This window comes from Lithobates pipiens, unplaced genomic scaffold (assembly GCF_037356315.1).
Source record: "Lithobates pipiens isolate NorthernLeopardFrog02 unplaced genomic scaffold, aLitPip1_a1.2 Scaffold_35, whole genome shotgun sequence".
Taxonomy (NCBI): Eukaryota; Metazoa; Chordata; class Amphibia; order Anura; family Ranidae; genus Lithobates; species Lithobates pipiens.
The window spans coordinates 14,673,029-14,694,713 of record NW_027507811.1 but is presented as its reverse complement, the minus strand read 5'-3'; the positions used below and the strand labels follow the sequence as shown (position 1 = coordinate 14,694,713).

At 45.8% G+C, this 21,685-nt stretch overlaps 2 protein-coding genes across 3 annotated transcripts in view; one reads left to right on the top strand and one right to left on the bottom strand.

Moving 5' to 3' along the window:
• Nucleotides 1–3,880, bottom strand: part of LOC143955508 (uncharacterized) — a 76,188-nt gene extending 72,308 nt beyond the window's left edge. The window contains exons 1-6 of the mRNA XM_077465542.1: nt 3,666–3,880; nt 3,259–3,426; nt 3,047–3,170; nt 2,833–2,930; nt 2,629–2,752; nt 709–1,587 (exon numbers count right to left, since the gene is read on the bottom strand). Of these exons, the coding sequence (XP_077321668.1) occupies nt 709–1,587; nt 2,629–2,752; nt 2,833–2,930; nt 3,047–3,170; nt 3,259–3,426; nt 3,666–3,743 (1,471 nt within the window). The 5' untranslated portion in view covers nt 3,744–3,880. The remainder of the gene's footprint in view (nt 1–708; nt 1,588–2,628; nt 2,753–2,832; nt 2,931–3,046; nt 3,171–3,258; nt 3,427–3,665) is intronic.
• Nucleotides 3,869–21,450, top strand: LOC143955751 (uncharacterized). Of its 2 annotated transcripts, XM_077465872.1 has the most exons (12): nt 3,869–4,159; nt 9,364–9,465; nt 10,032–10,217; nt 10,306–10,429; nt 10,546–10,643; nt 10,736–10,886; nt 12,838–12,915; nt 13,175–13,237; nt 15,086–15,343; nt 15,441–15,580; nt 18,986–19,212; nt 21,079–21,450. In XM_077465872.1, the coding sequence occupies exons 1-11, from the start codon at nt 4,040–4,042 to the stop codon at nt 19,202–19,204; spliced, it is 1,539 nt and encodes a 512-aa protein (XP_077321998.1). In that variant the 5' UTR covers nt 3,869–4,039; the 3' UTR covers nt 19,205–19,212; nt 21,079–21,450. The 2 variants fall into 2 exon arrangements, with proteins under 2 accessions (XP_077321998.1, XP_077321999.1); XM_077465873.1 differs by having other exon boundaries at nt 3,869–4,173; nt 18,986–21,450.
• The last annotated feature ends 235 nt before the right edge of the window (nt 21,451–21,685 follow it).

Here is a 21,685-nt window from a genome sequence, read left to right as displayed (position 1 = left end):
GGGGGGGGGGGGGGTGAATTAAGAAGTAAATTCTCTAGTGTTGGCAGGATATGGATAATGTATGGATTTGACTGGTGGTGAAGGTGGAGGAGGGATGACTAAAGAAGTCAATTACGGTATCTAGCGTTGGCAGGATATGGATAATGTATGGACTAGACTGGAGGTGAAGGTGGTGGTGGTGGAGGGATGAATTAAGAAGTCACTTCTCTAATGTTTGCAGGATATAGATAATCCATGTGTCAAGGGCACTGAGCTTATTATTGTGTATCCGATCCACTAGTTACACCAACGGGGGTGGTAAAATAGACATCTATTGTAAAAACAGCATTGTCCAATGTCAAATTTATTACTCTAATGCATTCTTGTAATCTGTCTGCCCCGTTGTCCCAAAAGAAGGTTGTCAACACTTTTCAAGCCCTACTCTTCTGTAGGTTTGTGCTACTCACCCCCTTACTCTCCCCCACACTGCCAGGTTTGTGGAATACCTAGGTACCCCCCCCCCCCCCCACCTCCCACCCATCACTTCCAATACGAGCCCATTATCGATGTTCACTTCACGTTTAATACCAAAGATGGATTTCAGGTGCCCAAGAAGCAGTCTACTGGCTTTTTTATGAAATGTACGGCATATGTGTTTTTATCTACTTTTACGGAGTAGTTCTTTCGTTATTAAAAAAAAAAAAGGTTTTTGAAACCGCCAAAATCAACGCGTGTGGATCTTCTGATGTTTGACAAAGTTCGCTTTCTGAGAGAAACACTTTCCGCACTTCAGGCAGGTGTAGGGGCGTTCCCCAGTGTGAAACCGGTGATGGACCACAAGGCTGGAACTCCGCGTGAAAGACTTCCCGCAAACAGAGCACGTGAATGGTTTCTCGCCCCTGTGGCCTCTCTGGTGACTTATCAGAGATGATTTTTGGTTGAAGCTTTTCCCGCACTCCGAGCAGACGTACGGCTTGACTCCTGTGTGGATTCTCTCGTGCTGCAGAAGGCAAGACTTCCGCGTGAAGCACTTCCCGCAATCTGAACACAAGAACGGTTTTTCTCCTCGGTGCATTCGCTGGTGGCAGACCAAAGTCGTCCTGTGTGAGAAACGTTTGCCGCACTCGAAGCAGGGATAGGGTTCCTCGCCGGTGTGAACTCTCTGATGCACAGTGAGGTCTGACTTGAAGAAGAACCGTTTTCCGCACTCGAGGCATTGGTACCGCTTCTCCTCAGTGTGTTGAGAGGAATTCTCTGTAAGACATTTGCCGCACTCGGAACACGGATCGTTCTTGCCAGCCTCGTGAGGTGTGCTATGCCGACCTTTATCAGATGTATCTTTAGAAAGTTTTTTGGCATTAGAAGAATGGAGCAACCTGTTCGTACTCTGAAGTCTCGGATAGATAGTTGGGGCTAATGTCTGTGACCGATCAGGAAAAGGTCCCTCTGAGTTGAAGGGTTTAGATGGTCGGGTCAAAAATCCCGGATGTGTATTTAAGGCAAAAGTATTTTCTCCTGAAGAATGTTGTGCAGTGTTGTTATCTTCTGGATCGCAATCTGGATGAAACCTGACTCTTCCCTCTGAGGTAGTCTTGATCTTTTGACCGCCTAAATAAAAAAAAAAAAAAACAAAGTTATTGAAAACAGACAAATAAAGACCAAAATACGACCATGCATTTTGAGTAGATCAATTACCTGGTTAACAATTTGGACCCTTAACCTTCCAATTCCTGCCCATCACTTTGATCGGTGTTCTCTCTGGCTAATGGCACAACACAGTAGGAGAGCCAGATCCTGGACCAAGTCTCATTGATATTTGTTTACTAGAGCGTTCCCAGAGATTCAAGGTCCCTGGAGCTAAGTGAATGTTGTAGCCGTGTCAGTTTGGAAGGTTTGGAGTCACATCAGGTTAAATTTAAACAAATTTTTAAGCTCCCAAAACTTGTCAAAGAGCTTGGCATGGCCAAATCTATTGCCAGGTGTCTTCATCTTCCCATGAATGAGCAGTTTTATTTGAAAGCAGGGACCCCTGCCCTTTGCCAAAGCCTCAAGTCAACTGGGCAAGTCACCTCTGTTTTCAGAACTAAAGCTGCCCTAGTTCTGAAAACAGAGGTGACTTGCCCAGTTGACTTGAGGCTTTGGCAAAGAAATCTCAACTCTTTTAGACAAAATCCTAAATTCTGCGTAGACCGCAAATTCTTAGCCCTTGTACACACGGTCGGAGATTCCGACGGAATGTGTCCGATCGGACCGTTTTGTCGTATATTCCGACTGTGTGTGGTCTCCATCGGACTGTTTCCGTCGGAGTATCCGATGGACCAAGTTTTCCAACTTGTTGGTAAAATTTTCTGACAAAATGCTCAGATCGGACATACTCCGATCATGTGTAGAGAATTCCGGTCGGACAAAGTGCCACGCATGCTCAGATCAAATTCCTACATCAAAGCTATTGGCTACTAGCATGAACGTAGTCCCCTTGTACCAACTTTGTCCGACCGTGTGTATGCAACAGTTTCGGACAAAATCCGTCGGACAAAATCCGACGGATTTGGTTGTCGGAATGTCCGACCGTGTGTACAAGGGCTTACGGAGACCAAACAGACTGAAGAGACTGAACAAGGACCATCTGTGAAAAGTTTTATGACTCACCTTCAACTGTATCTGAAGAACTTTCCTCCTCCAAAAACAGTTGTTCCTCCATCACATATGTTTCTTCTTCACCGTCAGCGTCCATGTCCATGTCCTCCACTTTAACCACAACCAGATCATCAATCTAAATAATCCCCAAAAAGAAATAAAACTGTAGAATATGAAGGTGATTTCACATTTGTTACGACCCTCAAGCCCATGTACCTGGCCATGCAGTGGGACGCTGGAACCTTCCTGTGTAGAATCGCCGGAATCCAGAGGACGGGAAGATCTCTCTGGTGGGTTCCCATTACTGGATCCATCTATAGGAAACACACACACTGACTGAATACATTGTTTCTATGTGTTTATCAGATGATGGGGGATCTAGGTGGAGCCTCTGTACTGCTCTCTCCTTTACAATAAAGTCTCCTCTTACCCGGTGATGTGAGGGGCGGCTGATTGTCCATCATGACGTCCTTGTAGAGATCCTTGTGTCCTTCTAAATACTCCCACTCCTCCATGGAGAAATAGACAGTGACATCCTGACACCTTATAGGAACCTGACACACACAATGATACAGTCACCATCCAGACACATCCCTTGTCTGTTACTGGATAATGTCCCAGAATTCCCAGAATCCTCCTCACCTCTCCTGTCAGCAGATCAATGATCTTGTTGGTGACTTCTAGAATCTTCTTGTCACTGTTTCTAACATGTATCAGGGAGGAAGGTGGAAAAAATGAGATGAGGCTCTTGCTCTTGGGCAATGATTTTGAGGTTGGGTCATCACCAGACTTCTTCACAATGATGTAATCCTAGAAAATAAAAACCAAGCTTCAACTTTCGAAGCTTAGCGATGTCAATACACTCAACAGAGATGTCATGTGATTTCCCAGAATCCTCCTCACCTCTCCGGTCAAGTCTGTGTTTTATTAATAGAGATAAGAGTGATGTCATGTGACCTCCCAGTATCCTCCTCACCTCTCCGGTCATGTCTGTGTTTTATTAATAGAGATAAGAGTGATGTCATGTGACCTCCCAGAATCCTTCTCACCTCTCCGGTCAGCAGGTAGATGATTTCCAGGGTGAGGTCCAGTATCCGCTCTGCCATGTCTGGCATGGTGCTCTTCATGGTGGAGTTGGGCTCACTCGGTCCTCCATACAAGCTGCACTCTACTCTTTCCAGGAGCAGTCAGGTACTGCACAGCCTCATGGGTAACGGAGGCCAGTTGCAGGACAGCAAACGCATATCGTCATGGAGGCCATTTTGTTGTGGCCCTATACAGATGTTGGTAGGACGCGATACTCATATTCAACAAAAAGTAATAAAAAGATATAAAAGTGTTTGGAATTTAATAGACGTAGCAGATGCATGGGATATTATTGCTTTTCGATGAGTTATGATGTATTTCCAACAAATAAAAAAAAATGTCCTCAGATAAGGACTACAAGAAAATGGATACCAGAAGGAAATTGTTCTTGAGGAAGAAAACTACATTTCCCAGCATCCTGTGCAGCAGGGGACATTATCAAGCAGCTGCCTACCAGGTTTGTGCAGAGAGGTCAGTTTATGGAACAATATGGGCTCGTCTGTGTTATTAATAGTGTTGGGGTGAAGTGTGAGCTGCACTGTGCAGCCTCCTAGGTAACAGAGCGCTCAGCACGTGCCTTGTGGGTTGGCGGGGGTGGGGGGAGGAGGTCAACCTCTAAATGTGCACCCCCACTCTGGGACCTGTACAGGTCACATCCCTATTATATACCTGACTGTGTATCCATATACTGTATATGTTTTGTATTTTATATGTCTTTATACGTGTGTCTTTATAAATAACACGTAGCAGGCCATTTATCAAATGCAAACCAGGCTGCCTCACCCTTAGCAAAGACTCTGACAGGTTTACTGTGTATGTGCGAATTTCTGGGGCAACCAACTGCGGCAGATTTATTACAGAAGCAGAATGGGGGAGTGGGGGGAGGGGGCGTCATTCCCTCACAGTGTGACTTTAGAGCCACCGCAGGAGGAATTTATGATTGGAGTTGTCACCCTGTAATAAATCTGTCACACCCCTCCTGATTAGTATTGCCTGCCTGGTGATAGAATTGATAAATATCCACCATAATATTTGTATGCGGACAGGTATGGGGCAAAACCTCCTATGAGCCTCTGTTCGTGTGAGAGGTTCCGAAAATACAGATACTGCTGCACGTCAACACGGCATTCCCCCTCTCATCTCCTTTCCTCATCTCTACTTTCCCCTCTCCACCCTCCTCCTTTTCCTTTCCTCTTCTTCCTCTCCTGCATTCCTAGTCCTCTCCTCTTCCTCATCTCTACTTTCCCCTCCCCTCTTCCCCTCTCCGCCCTCCTCCTTTTCCTTTCCTCTCCTTCCTCTCTTCCATTCTCAATCCTATCCTTTCCCCATCTCTATTTTCCCCTCTCCACCCTCATCCTGTTCCTTTTGCTCTTCTTTCACTCTTACGTTCTGAATCCTCTCCTCTTCCTCATCTCTACTTTCCTCTCTCCACCCTTCTCCTTTTCCTCATTTTACTTTCCCCTTCCCTCTTCCCCTCTCCTCCTGTTCCTTTGCACTTCTTCCTCTCTTCTATTCTTAATCTTGTCCTCCCCTCTTCCTCAGCTTACTTTCTCCTCTCCACCTTCCTCTTTTTCCTTTGCTCTTCTTCCACTTTTACGTTCTCAATCTTCTCCTCTTCCTCATCTTACTTTCCCCATCTCTACTTTCCCCTTCCCCACTTTCCTCCTTTTCTTTTCCTCTCCGCTTCCTCATTTTACATTCCCCTTCCCCTCTCCTCCTGTTGCTTTGCACCTTTTCCTCTCTTCTATTCTTAATCTTGTCCTCTCCTCTCCACCTTCCTCTTTTTCCTTTGCTCTTCTTCCACTCTTATGTTCTCAATCTTCTCCTCTTCCTCATCTTACTTTCCCCATCTCTACTTTCCCCTTTCCTCCTTTTCTTTTCCTCTTCACTTCCTCATTTTACTTTCCTCTTCCCCTCTCCTCCTGTTCCTTTGCTCTTCTTCCTCTCTTCTGTTCTTAGTCTTGTCCTCTCCTCCTCCTCAGCTTACTTTCTCCTCTCCACCCTCCTCCTGTTCCTTTGCTCTTCTTCCAATCTAACGTTCCCAATCCTCTCCTCTTGCTCATCTTACTTTCCCCTTCCTTCTCCCCTACGCCTCCCTACTCCTCCTCCTGCTCTTTTGCTCCTCTTCCATGCTCAGGCTTCTTCTTTCCTCTTCTCTACTTTCCCCTCTCCACCCTCCTCCTGTTCCTTCCTTCTCCTTCATCTCTTCCATTCCCAATCCTCTTCTCTTCCTCATCCTAGTTTTCCCTTCCCTCTTCCCCTCTCCTCCCTCCTCCTGCTTCTTTGCTCCTCTTTCCTCTCTTCCATTCTCAATCCTCTCCTTTTCTCATCATTAACTTCCACTCCCCACCCTTTTCCTGTTCCTTTCCTCTCTTCCGTCCTCGATCCTTACTTTCTCCTCTCCACCTTCCTCTTTTTCCTTTGCTCTTCTTCCACTCTTACATTCTCAATCTTCTCCTCTTCCCCATCTCTACTTTCCCCTTTCCACCCTCCTCCTTTTCCTTTCCTCTCTTTTTCCTCATTTTACTTTCCCCTTCCCTCTTCCCCTCTCCTCCTGTTCCTTTGCTCTTCTTCCTCTCTTCTGTTCTTAATCTTGTCCTCTCCTCTTCCCCATCTCTACTTTCCCCTCTCCAGCCGCTACCTGTTCCTTTGCTCTTCTTCCACTCTTATGCTCTCAATCCTCCCCCCTTCCCTCTCCCCCACTCCTCCCTCCTCCTGCTCCTTTGCTCCTCATCCATGCTCAATCTTCTTCTTTCCTCATCTCTACTTTCCCCTCTCCACCCTCCTCCTGTTCCTTCCCTCTCCTTCGTCTCTTCCATTCCCAATCCTCACCTCTTCCTCATCCTTCTTTTCCCTTCCCTCTTCCCCTATCCTCCCTCCATCTGCTTCTTTGCTCCTCTTCCTCTCTTTCATTCTCAATCCTCTCCTTTCCTCATCATTAACTTTCCCTCTCCACCCTCCTCCTGTTCCTTTCCTCTCTTATGTTCTCAATCCTCTCCTCTTCTTCATTTTACTTTCCACTTTCCCTCTCCTCTCTCCCCTGTTCCTTTGCTCTTCTTACTCTCTTCTGTTCTCTGTCCTCTCCTCTTCCTCATCTTACTTTCCCCTTCCCTCTTCCCCTCTCCTCTCTCTTCCTGCTCCTTTACTCTTCTTCCTCTCTTCCATTCTCAATCCTCTCCTTTCCTTATCTCTACTCTCCCCTCTCCATCTTCCTATTTTTCCCTTCCTCTCCTCTTCCTCATTTTACTTCCCCTCTCCTCATGTTCCTTTCCTCTCCTTCCTCTCTTCCATTCCCAATCCTTTCCTCATCTTTACTTTCCCCTTCCCTCTTCCCCTCTCCACCCTCATCCTGTTCCTTTGCACCTCTTCCTTTCTTCCATTCCCATTCCTCTCTTCTTCTGTTCCTCACCTATGGTTTTACTCTCCTCCTGCCTTACCTTGCTCCCTTCATCTTTACTCTCCTCTTCTTCCTCCTACCTTCTTTTCCCATCTCTCTTTCCTATCCCCCTCCATTTGTCACCTCTCACCCCTTCAGTGGTCTCCTTTCCTCCACCTTTCTTCTCGCTCCCTCCTCCTGTCTCCTTTTTTTCCTTTTCTTTCCTCTCACCCTCTCTCTGGTCTCCTCTCTTCCTCCTTTCCTTTCACCCCACTCTCCAGTCTCCTCTTTTCTAATTTTTCTCTCGACCCCGCTTCAGTGTCCTATTTTCTACTTTTTTTGTGACCCCCTTCCCAGGTCTCCTATTTTCTCTTTTTCCTCCCACCCCTTCTCAACTCACGCTTCTTCCACATTTCTTCTCAACCCTTTTCTGGTTTCCTTTCTTCTACCTTTACTTTCACCTTTCCTCCAATGGCTTCTCTCCCACTCCCCCCCCCCCCTTCAGTCTCCTCTTATCCACTTTGGTCTCATCCCTCCTCTGATATCCTCTCTTCCACCTTTCCTCTCTCCGTTCTCTGATCTCCTCTCTTCCACCTTTCCTCTACCACTTTCTCTGGTCTCCTATCTTCCACCTTACCTCTCCCCCTTCCTCTGGTTTTCTCTCTTTCATCTTGCCTCTCATCCCTCCTCTGGTCTCCTCTCTTTCTCTCCTTCCTCCCACCTTCCCTCTCACCCCCTCTCTGGTCCTAATTTTTCCACCTTTTCTTTCACCCCCTCTCCAGTCTCCTCTTTTCAATTTTTCCTCCCACCCCCTTGTCCAGTCTCCCTTCTTCCACCTTTCCCCCCACTCCTTTTCAGTTCTCCTTTCTTCCACCTATCTATTCACCTTTCATCCGTGTCCTCTCCTCCACCCCCCCCCCCCCCCCCACTTCAGTCTCCCTTCTTCCACCTTTGATCTCATCCCTCCCCTGGTCTCCTCTCGTCCACCCTTTCTCTCCCCCTTCCTCTGGTCTCCTCTCTTCCACCTCTCCTCTCACCCTTCCTTTAGTTTTCTGTCATCCACCTTCCCTCTCATCCCTCCTCCAGTTTCCTCTTTCTCTTTACCTCTCAACATTCCACTGGTCTCCTCTTTTTCTCTCCTCCCCCACACCTTTCCTCTCACACTACCTCCAATCTTCTCTCTTCCATCATTCCTCTAACCCCTAATCTGGTCTCCTCTCTTCCTGTCTCCTCTTCCACCTTTCTTTTAACCTCTCCTCCAGGCCCCTCTCTCCCTTTTTTCTTTTTATCTCCTCCAGACCCCTCTTTTCCTTTCTTCTTTTTCTCTCCTCCACTCCCCTTTCTTTCGTTCTTTTCCTCCCCTCCTGTGGTCTCCTTCCTTCCGTTTCACTCTTGCCCTCTTCCAGGTTCCTCTCTCTCCCCTCTGTTGTCCTCACTTTCTCTCCTCCAGTCTGCTCTCTTCTCCTTCCCCTCTTACAGTCCCACAGTCTCCTCTCTTTCCCTCCTCTCTTCCTTTCCTATTTTCTCCTCCTCAGGGCACCTCTCTTTCTCTCCTCTCTTCCTTTTCACCCTTCCTCTCGTCTGGTCTCCTCACTTTTTCTCCTCCGGTCTCCTCTGTTCTTTCTTCTCTTCAAATCCCTTCATTCTCTTCTCTCGTCTCATCTTTTGTTTCTTCCTCTTCTCTTCCTTTCCTCTCTTCCCTACCTCCAGTCGCCTCTCCTAGCCCTTGTACACAAGGTTGGACATTCCGACAACAAAATCCGTAGGATTTTGTCTGACTGATTTTGTCCGAAACTGGTGTTGCATACACACGGTCAGACAAAGTTGTCGGAAAATCAGATCGTTCGTAACGTGATGACGTAATTTAATTACGACGGGACTACGTTCAGGATAGTAGCCAATAGCTTTGGTCTCGTAATTTGATCTGAGCATGCGTGGCACTTTGTCCGATCGGAATTCTCTACAAACAATCGGACAAAGTCCTATCGGATCATGTTGTCGGAAAATTTTTATATCCAACTCTCAAACTTTGTTGGTCGGATATTCCAACGGAAAAAGTCAGATGAAGCCCACACACGGTCGGATTATCCGGCAACGCGGTCCGATCGGACATTTTCCGTTGGAATGTCCGACCGTGTGTACAAGGGCTTACTCTTGTCTCCACTTTTCCTCTCTTCCTTTCCTCCACTCTCCTTTTAACTTTTCTTTCTTCCTCTCATCCGGTCTCCTCTCTTCTCTTCCTTTCTTGCCTTATGACCGTTCATTTTTCTGTTTTGTTTTCACAGTTCAGGCTGAGATTAGCAATCACAATGGACAAGGACAATATGGATGTGACACAGAAAATATTAAACCTCACATTGAACATCATCTATCTGCTGACCGGAGAGGTGAGGAGGATTCTGGGAGGTCACATGACATCACTCTTATCTCTATTAATAAAACACAGACCTGACCGGAGAGGTGAGGAGGATTCTGGGAGGTCACATGACATCACTCTTATCTCTATTAATAAAACACGGACCTGACCGGAGAGGTGAGGATGATTCTGGGAGGTCACATGACATCACTCTTATCTCTATTAATAAAACACAGACCTGACCAGAGAGGTGAGGAGGATTCTGGGAGGTCACATGACATCATTTTTATCTCTATTAATAAAACACAGACCTGACCGAAGAGGTGAGGAGGATTCTGGGAGGTCACATGACATCACTCTTATCTCTATTAATAAAACACGGACCTGACCGGAGAGGTGAGGAGGATTCTGGGAGGTCACATGACGTCACTCTTATCTCTATTATTAAAACACGGACCTGACCGGAGAGGTGAGGAGGATTCTGGGAGGTCACATGACATCACTCTTATCTCTATTAATAAAACACAGACCTGACCGGAGAGGTGAGGAGGATTCTGGGAATGTATGTAGTGGGATCTGCATGCCTTTTTGTAACAGGATTACGTGGTGGTGAAGAAGAGGACTGGCGAGTGTTTGACTCCCAGCAGTCATCCTCGTTTGTCAGGAGGTTGGAGGAGATTCTCAAAATCCAGTACGCCACCTCAATCACTGATACCTGAAAGCAAAAATGCACAGAAGATTCTAGAAGTCACCAACAAGATCATTGAGCTGCTGACAGGAGAGGTGAGGAGGATTCTGGGAATTCTGGGAGATTATCCAGTAACAGACAAGGGATGTGTCTGGATGGTGACTGTATCATTGTGTGTGTCAGGTTCCTATAAGGTGTCAGGATGTCACTGTCTATTTCTCCATGGAGGAGTGGGAGTATTTAGAAGGGCACAAGGATCTCTACAAGGACGTCATGATGGACAATCAGCCGCCCCTCACATCACCGGGTAAGAGGAGACTTTATTGTAAAGGAGAGAGCAGTACGGAGGCTCCACCTAGATCCCCCATCATCTGATAAACACATAGAAACAATGTATTCAGTCAGTGTGTGTGTTTCCTACAGATGGATCCAGTAATGGGAACCCACCAGAGAGATGTCCCCGTCCTCTGTATTCCTGGGATTCTACACAGGAAGATCACACCATCCCTCACCATCATCAGGTAGGTGGAAACCATATTTTGGTAATGAGTCTTAAGATCATTTAAGCCAAATAAGATCACACTCTCTGATCTATATATAATCCCACGTTCAGGGAACATTAGAGAACAAATACATGAATTGTTCTCCTGTTGGTGGTGGAGAAAACCCGGAGTGTTCAAGGGATGATTATCAGATTCTAAAGGATTTTGAAGCAGTGCAAGTGAGGATTAAGGAGGAAGAAGTTCCTGTGGAGGTCAGCAATGGTAAGGTGCCATTTAGAGGGAAAAATATGTTTTCTGCTTCTTCTTACCTTTTGTGAATGTTCTGTGCACTCAATTGGGTTTTTCATTTTTATAACTTCGATTGACTTTACAGCACATGTACAAGGTTTAAATGCCTGCTTAGATCTGTAAGGTCATCTTGGATTAGATGAATGAGGAAAATACTCATAGACGTGAGAGTTTAAGGATGCAACCACTGCATGATGGTTCCTTAGGCCACAGGTGTTATAAACAGGGGGGATCACAACGGCCCGTCATGCATGTTTACCCCATGCAGGCACCTTGAACCCAGAACATCTCTTTTGTAACTGTCGTTATCCTACAAGAACATTTTCTAGCTGAGGGAATACTGGAAAGGGCGAATGCCTTCCAATTTTTTAGGCCTCGGCCATAGTCCAGCTAAGGACTCTTTAGGCCTCTGTCGAAGTCCAGCTCAGGACATTTTAGACCTATGCCACGGTCCAGCACAGAACTCTGCCATAGTCCAGCAGAGGACTTCTTAGGCCTCTGTCGCAGTCCAGCTTAGATACTTTAGGCCCAGACGGGAATCTAGAAAGCCAAAATCCTTCTTCTTCTGGCTTCCTCCCCATGGCCAAAGCCTAGGAGGCAACAACCTTTCACAGCTATATTCTTTCTCTCTCAGGAAAAGCATGAGAGGCAAGGACTGGACCTCTATATCCGTATCATCACCAGGCAGAAGCAAGGACCATTTTAGATGGAAAAAGGCTTCTGCTCTCTCTGAGATCCTGGCTCAACACACCCACCACAGCTACTAACAAGGGGTTTCCACTCTCCCTGGGTTTCTGGGTCAACACACCCATTGGACCTGCTACAAGGGGATTCCGCTCTTGTTCCTTGGTCAACACACCCATGAAAGCTTGTACAAGGGGCTTCCACTCTCCCCAAGTTCCTCGGTCAACACAGCCACCACAGCTATTACAAGAGGCTTCTATGCTCTCTGAGTTCCTGGGCAAACACACCCACCACAGATACTAAAAGGGGATTCCACTTCAGTTTTCATGGTCAACACATCCGCTGCAGCTACCATGAGGAGCTTCCACTCTCTCCAAGTTTCTGGGCCAACACACCCACCACAGATACTACAAGGAGTTTCCACTCTCTCTCTGAGTTTCTGGGTCAGCACACCCACTGGACCTGCTACAAGAGACTTTCACTCTCCTCTTGTTCCTGGGTCAACACACCCACGGAAGCTTCTACAAGGGGCTTCCACTCTCCAAGTTCCTGAGTCAACACACCCACTACAGCTTCTACAAGGGACTTCCAGTATCTCTGAATTCCTGGGCCAACACACCCAGCGCAGCTACTATAAGGGGCTTCTGCTCTGTTCGAGTTTCTGAGTCAACACCCCCACCACAGCTACTACAAAGGGGCTTCCACATTCCCTGAGTTCCTGGGTCAACACACCCACTGGACCTGCTACAAAGGGCTTCCAATTTCCCACTACAGATACTACAAGGGGTTTCCACTCTCCTTGAGTTTCTGGGTCAAAACACCCACCACAGCTACTACAAGGGTTTTCCACTATCCCCAATTTCCTAGGTCAAAACACCCACCACAGCTACTACAAGGGTTTTCCACTATCCCCAATTTCCTAGGTCAACACACCCACCACAGATACTACAAGGAGCTTACACTCTCCCCAAGTTCCTAGGTCTTGGTGACTCAGCCCACCAGATTCCATGAGAAAAAGAAAGAATATTCTATTATACTCATGGGCTATAGGAGTGGCAGTCAACTTTTTTTGATAGAGGGGGACCCCAAGTGTGGCCCTTGACATCCCCAAAGAACCACTTGGACTATGACTTGAATGCAAGGGCCACATGTTGGACATTAAGGGTGGCTGTAGAGAAGTGTTTACTGTTTATCAGCTTGATATGTTACTTTTCCTGACAAATGTTCATTGCATATACAGCAACAAGACCAACCCTGAGGAGTAAGAGGCCAACTAATGTCCATACCACACACAGACGGAGAGAAGAAGACCGTTTTAGTAAGCTCAACCATACAATTCAAAAGCAAAATATAATCAGATTGGATTTTTTTTTCTTTTCTTTTTTTATTATTATTATTTTATTTATTTTTTTCTTGTTTTTCCCCTTTTATTGGTTGAACTAGATGGTCTTGTGTCTTTTTTTAACCACACTATGTAACTATGGACTTCAGCTTTAAATTGATCAGATTTAAAATTAATATATACGGTATGTCTGCAGAAGAGTTGGCCTGATTATTATTATTTTTTTAATTCACAGACCATGAAATCCAGCCCCATACCGACTTAATAAAACGTGAATTAGCTTTCTCTGCAAGCAAAGGTAATTATTTTTTTCAATGTTCCAAAATATTCCTTTTTTTCTTTTTTTTTTTTTACATCTTATTTCATTTCCTTATACAGAGGTGAGTGTTTTCCTGGAGGACATTCTTAGGTCTATATATAAAAACAATCCGTTGTGCGAATGACTCAAGCATTCACACTGGCATCACAAAAAATCCTCATAATTTGCTAATATGTTTATTTCTTATGATCATCAGCGCCATCTAGTGGCCATGATGTGGTATTTACCTGAAATACCTCCATCATGAAAACACAGCATTATGGCCACTAGATGGAGCTGATGATTATAGGAGATTAAATATGTTTGAATTGTGACAGCAAACGTTTGAGACATTGAGACTTATTTTTTTATAAATAGACCACTTAGTGTATTGTCAGGTTTTGTGTTCTGTTACTGAGCTCTTTCGTTGTTTAGGAATGCTCTGCCAGGGGGAGGTAGGGGGTGGGAATCTGAAGGGTGACTTTGTGCAAGCCCGCCGGGTGTGGTGGTAGTCTGGCAAGGCCCCTGCATGCTCTGTGAGCAGTGGGGTCAGTATTTAGTTAGTCAGTTAGTAGGGTGACATTTAGTCATTCGAGTCGCTGTCAAGAAGCGTTCTTCCCTCATCGGAGAAGATAAAGACATGCCATGGCGACCAAGTCTTGGAGTATCGCTCCTGTTGGTGTCATGCAGTTAGTACCAGGTCTTCTAGTCTACTTATTTCCTTAACTTTTCGGATCCACATCCCTATTGTCGGGGGTTGCGGAGATTTCCACTTAAGAGGGTTGCAAGCTTTAGCAGCGTCAAGAAAGTGCCGGGTAATAGATTTTTTTTATATTTTCCCTGGTATATTGGTGGTATGTAGGAGAAAGAATGCTGGGTCATTCCGTATTACGCGTTCCATGAGTTTTTGAAGAATACGTTGGACCGCTGTTCAGCTCTCTCTTTTTATACACGGCTCACACTGGGAATTGTAGTTCCATCATTCATTAACTGCCATAGTAAAGTTTCTTTCCCAGATTTATTATGCATGATTCAATGCTGCAAACCATCAAGTCTTTTGAGTGCCTTCTGCTTGTCTGCGCCATCTGGTGGATGAAGGTGAGGTAGTGTTAGCCAATGCAGCTGAAGTTCATTGGGAGCACAGAGAACACTGCAACACAGTGTCCTAAATTGCTCTCTGTCTCTAGATAAGCACCTGACTACACATCCCCCCCACCAAAAATCTTTGGTCCCCAAAGAAGGGGCAGAGCTTGACAACATATAATGGTAATAACTTTAGATAACAAACTAGAGGCAAATTTTAAGTCAACATTTAAACAAAACCAGGGGATTCACATCAGAATATACCAGCTAGCCAGAGACTCTGGACAAAATCTGTAAAGTTCCGAAGTATGGTTATGTGTTACCAACCTTTAGCGCAGCACGTACGTAATTAGCCTTCAACCATCCTTATCAGTGCTTATTCCTGAGGCAGCTTACAATCTGAGGTGCCCACCATGGTCACATACTCAAGACATATCCAGCAGTGGCATTTCATAAGTTAGTCAGTTTTTCTAGCCATATGTTTTTAGGTTATGGAAGGAGAGTGGATCACCCTAAGAAGATGCAGAGAAAGATAAGGAGAAGGTCTAGATTTGCACTGCTCAACCTAGGAGCACAGAAGTCTTGTGAAATATTAGTGGTAGACAGGCCAATATAGTAGCGTCCAAAACCCTGGACTTCTATTTGAATGGTAGTATGCAAGAACTTGTTAATGACACCAATAGGAATAGGCACCTTAGAGTTTTGCAAGAGCTGGAGGGCCACAGGTTGAGCATCTATATAATAATACGACTTTTGTTATAACAGCGAGAAAAAGAGCAATGGCCTTCCACTTCAACGAGCTATACGAGATCACCAAGTACCTTCTCTACCACGGCTATGAGGAGAGCGGACTCCCGGGCCGGGTTCACGAGCATAAAAGCCGACTCTTGACCCAGCTGTCCTCCCACCTCTACGAGAAGTTTGGAACCACCAGAACAAAGCGTCAGATCCAGAAACGCTACTCCGATCTGAAATCCCGTGAGCCGAAAACATTCATGAAAATAAAGAATAAAATTCTAAAGGGTGGGTGAGGCCCCTCATACCGAACTTGTTTAAGGTCTTGTAGACGTTCCTCATTCAGCTCCACATTTAACTTTTGAATTTTATGTTGGCTTTGTAGAGGTATCTCTGAGGAAAGTCTCTGACTCGGAAAGCGAGGTTTCAGAAGACGAGATGCGGAGTGAAGTAAACATAAGCATGACCTCGGCGGAGATACAGGACGCTCTGGTGTCCAGCTATATACAAGCAGATGACATGCAGGTGAAGTATTGAGAGGACACATGACTCCTGGGAATTATTGTTCCAGGCCCAACTATAACCCATCCCAATCATAGTTTCAGGCCCAACCATAACCCATCCCAATTATAGTTCCAGGCCCAACCATAACCCATCACAATCAGAGTTCCAGCCCCAACCACCATAACCCATTCCAGTCAGAGTTCCAGCCCCAACCATAACTCACCCTAATCATAGTTCCAGGCCCAAACATAACCCATTCCAATCATAATTCCAGCCCAACCATAACCCATCCCAATTATAGTTCCAGGCCCAACCATAACCCATCCCAATTATAGTTCCAGGCCCAACCATAACCCATCACAATCAGAGTTCCAGCCCCAACCATAACCCATTCCAGTCAGAGTTCCAGCCCCAACCATAACTCACCCTAATCATAGTTCCAGGCCCAAACATAACCCATTCCAACCATAAGCCATCCTATTCATAGTTCCAGGCCCAACCATAACCCATCCCAATCTTAATTACAGCCCTTGCCATATCCCAATCATAGTTCCAGTCTTAATTCCAGCCCTTGCCATAACCTATCCCAGTCAGAGTTCCAGCCCCAACCATAACTCACCCTAATCATAGTTCCAGGCCCAAACATAACCCATTCCAATCATAATTCCAGCCCTTGCCATAACCTATCCCAATAATAGCTCCAGGCTCAACCATAACCCATCCCAATCATAGTTCCAGGCTCAACCATAACCCATCCCAATCATAGTTTCAGGCCCAACCATAACCCATTCCAATTATAGTTCCAAGACCAACCATAACCCATCCCATTTATATTCCAAGACCAACCATAACCCATCCCATTTATAACCCATCCCATTCCAGGCCCAACCATAACCCATCCCAATCAGAGTTCCAGCCCCAACCATAAGCCATCCTAATCATAGTTCCAGGCCCAACCATAACCCGCCGCCCCAATCTTAATTCCAGCCCTTGCCATAACCTATCCCAATCATAGTTCCAGTTCAACCATAACCCATCCCAATCATAGTTCAAGTCCCAACCATAACCTATCCAAATCATAGTTCCAGCCCCAACCATAACCCATCCCAATTTTAGTTCCAGCCCCAATCGTAATCCATCCCAGTCATAGTTCTGGGCCTAAATATAACCCATCCCGATCATAGTTCCAGTCCCAAACGTAACCCATCCCAATCATTGCTCCAACCCCAACCATAACCCATCCCAATCATGGTTCCAGTCCCAGCCATAACCCACCCCAATTATAGTTCCAGCCCCAACCATAACCCGTCCCAATCATAGTTCCAGTCCAAACCATAACTAATCCCAATCATAGTTCCAGCTCCAACCCACCCCTGCCCCCCAAATAAAGCATCAGATGAATTGTCTGTGGAAGGGCAAAGCCACAGCTTTATTGGATTCAAACCACATATTTGATAAACAACTCTTTATGAAAGAAGGGGTGAGACAACCAACCTCTTGGAGCCCAATCAGCAATTTGAAACATACCCACCCGGCCTCTTGAAGAGTTGGTTACAGCTTTATTGGCTGAGATAGTGTTATAATATTATAATGATATTGGGTGTTCAGGGATCTATGTTGGTTTAAAAGTCTCCACACCTGTCCTTGCCATACGTTCCAGACAGGCATCCAACAGACCAAGGCTCTCAGGGGGCTTAAAGTCAGAACCACTCAATACTGGCAAGGTAAATTTACCAAAAAAGCTTCCATTTAGTTTCCATGTTCCATGACAATGTTTGTCCACAGCTTCATTCCCTAGTAACATACAGACTATGCTGGCAGTTCTCCTGCTGCCTGTCATTGATTTAAGACATACTTTATGACAATGTAAATAAAAGTAGGGATGACACCAGGGGGCCCCATGAAAATTTTGCTATAGGGCCCCACAATCCACCCTAATTCAAACTGTTATTGTATTATTGATAACTAGTATTAGTAAGTCATGTGCAACAGTAAGAGGGTGCCTCCATCTAAGTGTTGAGACTTATTAAAAGGTTTATTTATTTTAATTATTTTTTAATAATAAATCTTTACCCTTAGATGGAGGCGCCCTCTTTGTGTTTGTTATGTATAAATGCATTAGGATCTCAAGACCTAATTTTAGAGGAGCTGCATTCTTCTCCACCTGGTGTCCCCCTGAAATTGTGTTCAACTAGACTCGTAATGTTGAAGACGTTTCCTAGCTTCTCCAAGCCACTTCATCAATTCCAATGAGTGTTAGGAACATACCCCAATATTTATATCCACGGAGGTAGCACCATCACCTTAATCCAGTCACCATGGAATGTTCTACCCTGTTCTAGTTACATAATCCTATCCTTGGTGTCTTGAAATACCCAACATTTCAATCCACGGAGGTAGCACCAACACTCTAATCCAGGCACCATAGAATGTGCCAAAGCAGGTGTTGGTTGTCTAGCAATCAAATGATTAACACCTAGGCAACATTCCCAATACCAAGGATGGTTTATGTAACAACAACAGGGTGGGTTTCACAGTTTTCATACCCACCCTGTTTTTGGACAATCAACATCTATACATTCCATGGTGGATGGGTTAGAATGTTTTAGAACCACCCTGTTCTAGTTATATAATCCCATCCTTGGTTTCTTGAAGTCTGTCTAGGTGTTGATCCTTTGATTTTTGGACATTCAACTTCTGCCTTGACACATTCCTTAGTGCATGGGTATGAAAGTTGTGGAACCACTCGGTTCTAGTTACATAATCCCATCCTTGGTGTTTTGAACATACCCAACTTTGATATCCACAGATGTAGCACCAACATCTTAATCCAGTCACCATAGAATGTGCCAAGGCAGATGTTTTTGGTCCAGGTATCAAAAAAATTAACACCTAGGCAGCCTTCCCAACACCAAGGATGGGATTATGTAACCAGAACACGGGTGGTTCCACAACTTTCACACCCACCCTTTTCTTGGACAACCAACATCTACACATTCCATGTTGAATGGGTTTTGGAACTACTCCGTTCTAGTTACATAATTCAATCCTTGGTGTCTTGAGGTCTGCCTAGGTATTAATCCTTTGATTCTTGGAAAATCAATTTCTGTCTTGACTAATTTCTTGGTGTGATATGAAAGTTGTGGAACCACTCTTTTATAGTTACATAATTCCATCCTTCCTGTGAGGAGGTCTGCCAAGGTGTTAATCTATTGATTCTTGGGCAATCAACACCTGCCTTGACACATTTTATGGTGATTGGATTGGTGATTGTGCTAGCTACAAAACTAATGAAGTGCCTTGGATAAGGTACGAGACATCTTTAACTTTACAGAACAAGTTCAGTTGGAGGTGACCAACCACTACTAGCTATACTGTAACCTGGATAAATGAGAACCTTTACAGATGTATTATTGATCCATCCAGGTGACACAGTCTTGCCAGAACCATATTATAAGGGAAGACGTCTTAAATCTCCTACCGCTGAGTTATACGTCTAATGAGGTGTACTCGCCGGTGGGTGAAGCCCATACAGAGGAGGAGGGCGGTTCCCGTATAGAGAAGATCGAACAGTCTCTGCACTCTCTGCAAGTCAAGATGGATCAGTTACTGAGCAGCCTGTCTGGGGGAAAAGACTCTTCCTGAGACGTCTGGTGCGGATTTGTTCTTTTTTGACATTATATTAAAGTGGAACTCCAAGTATTTATTTTGCCTCCCCCAAAGTCACCCCTCCTAGTTCTTTTTTTTTATAAAAAAAAAAAACTCCTATGCATAACGATTTCTTGCAGTCTCCTAACCAGTCCAGTGACTTCACCAAGACTTACTCTTCTTATTCCAGTGGCATTGGGGGGAGGGTATTCTTCCAGGACTGAGTAAGGCTCATGTAATAACCTGGGAGCCCCGCTCAGTCCTGGAGTGATGTTAGCCCATTCCTGGAGTAAAGTGAGTCCCATTCTACAGTACTGTTAGCCCAGTCCCGGTGTGATAGGAGCCCTGTTCTTAAACTAATGTGATCCCAGTCCTGGAGTGATGTGAGCCACATCCTGGAGTATTCCAATCCTAGTCCTCGAGTGTTGGGAGCCCCGTCCTGGAGTACTGTGAGCCCAGTCCAGGAGTGATGTGAGCCACATCCTGGAGTATTCCCATCCTAGTCCTCGAAGGATGGGAGCCCCGTTCTGGAGTACTGTGAGCCCAGTCCAGGAGTGATGTGAGCCACATCCTGGAGTATTCCCATCCTAGTCCTCGAAGAATGGGAGCCCCGTTCTGGAGTACTGTGAGCCCAGTCCAGGAGTGATGTGAACCCCATACTGGAGTATTGTCAGCCCAGTCATTGAGTGATGTGAGCCCTGTCCTGGAGCGATACAAGCCCTGTCCTGGAGTGATACAAGCCCTGTCCTGTCCAGGAGTGATGTGAGCCCCATCCTGAAGTACCGTCAGCCCAGTCATGGAGTGATGTGAGCCCCATCCTGGAATACTGTCAGCCCAGTCAGTCAGTTATTGGGTGATGTAAGCCTGTAGTACTATCAGCCTTGGCCTGGAGTGATACAAGCCCCATCCTGTAACCTGTAATACTGTCAGCCTAGTCCTGGAGTGATGCTTTCCCATCCTGGAGTACTCCCAGCCCAGTCCTGCGGTGATGTGAGCCCCATCCTGGAGTACTGTGAGCCCAGTCCAGGAGTGAAGCAAGCCCCTATCCTAGAGTACCGTGAGCCCCATCCTAGAGTGATGTGAGCCCTGTCCTGGAGTGATGTGAGCCCTGTCCTGGAGTAATGTCAGCCCAGTCCTGGAGTAATGTCAGCCCAGTCCTGGAGTGATGTGAGCCCAGTCCTGGAGTGATGTGAGCCCCATCCTGGAGTGATGTGAGCCCAGTCCTGGAATGATGTGAGCCCCGTCCTGGAATGATGTCAGTCCCATCCTGGAGTGGTGTGAGCCCCGTCCTGGAGTGATGTGAGCCCCGTCCTGGAGTGATGTGAGCCCCGTCCTGGAGTGATGTGAGCCCCGTCCTGGAGTGATGTGAGCCCCATCCTGGAGTGATGTGAGCCCCGTCCTGGAGTGAAGTGAGCCCCATCCTGGAGTAATGTCAGCCCAGTCCTGGAGTAATGTCAGCCCAGTCCTGGAGTAATGTCAGCCCAGTCCTGAAGTGATGTCAGCCCAGTCCTGGAGTGATGTGAGCCCCGTCCTGTAGAGATGTCAGCCCCATCCTGGAGTAATGTTATCCCAGTCCTGGAGTGATGTGAGCCCCATCCTGGAGTACTGTCAGCCCAGCTTGCATTATGATATTCCCCCTAAGGAGGGGACATGTAAATGATAGGTTGGGCTCTCAAGAAATAGGCAAAATTCCGGAGACAGCGATGGAGCATGCAGAGGATAAGCAGAACTTCTTTTAACACAGGACCGGGGGACTAAAAAAAAACCAACAAAACAAAACAAAAAAAGAAATAGTAACTGGAGTTCCCCTTTAATATATATTTTACAATTTGTTTTTCTTGATTTTTTTTTCTTTTCTTTTTTTTAAACAGATTCTGTTATATAGGAATTCAACTAAATTGAAAAAAAAAAAGCAAAGACCTTGCTCCTTTAGGGTGTTCCCAACTGCCGCAAGGGTACCTCCCCCGAAGAGAGTGACTGTTTCCTGAGCCACAAATTACTGTATGTGTTCTGACTCCGCCTTCTGAAGTATGCTTAACTAAACAGCGACCCCGCCTCAGTGCATGAAACATGAGACTGTCGTAGCTGTGGTTTGTGAACAGATGGGGAAGAGTTAAAGCCTTTGTTGTTTTATTGCTGTGACCCTGTTGGGGCTGGAGTTGTACATGAAAGACTTTTTTTCCAAGGGGAATTACACTATAACTGTATCAAAGTATGAATTACATTAATTTACAGAAGTCTAACAGTCTCTTCTGTTTTTTTTATTGGTGAGATACTAGAGCTTGGTCCCTGGGTCTGTAGACCTTTTGTGCCCAATATGAGGGGTTCCCACCATCCCTGTGCTGAGTTCACGGGTCTGTACACCTGCTGTGCCCAATATGAGGGGTTCCCACCATCCCTGTGCTGAGTTCCCGGGTCTGTACACCTGCTGTGCCCAATATGAGGGGTTCCCACCATCCCTGTGCTGAATTCCCAGGT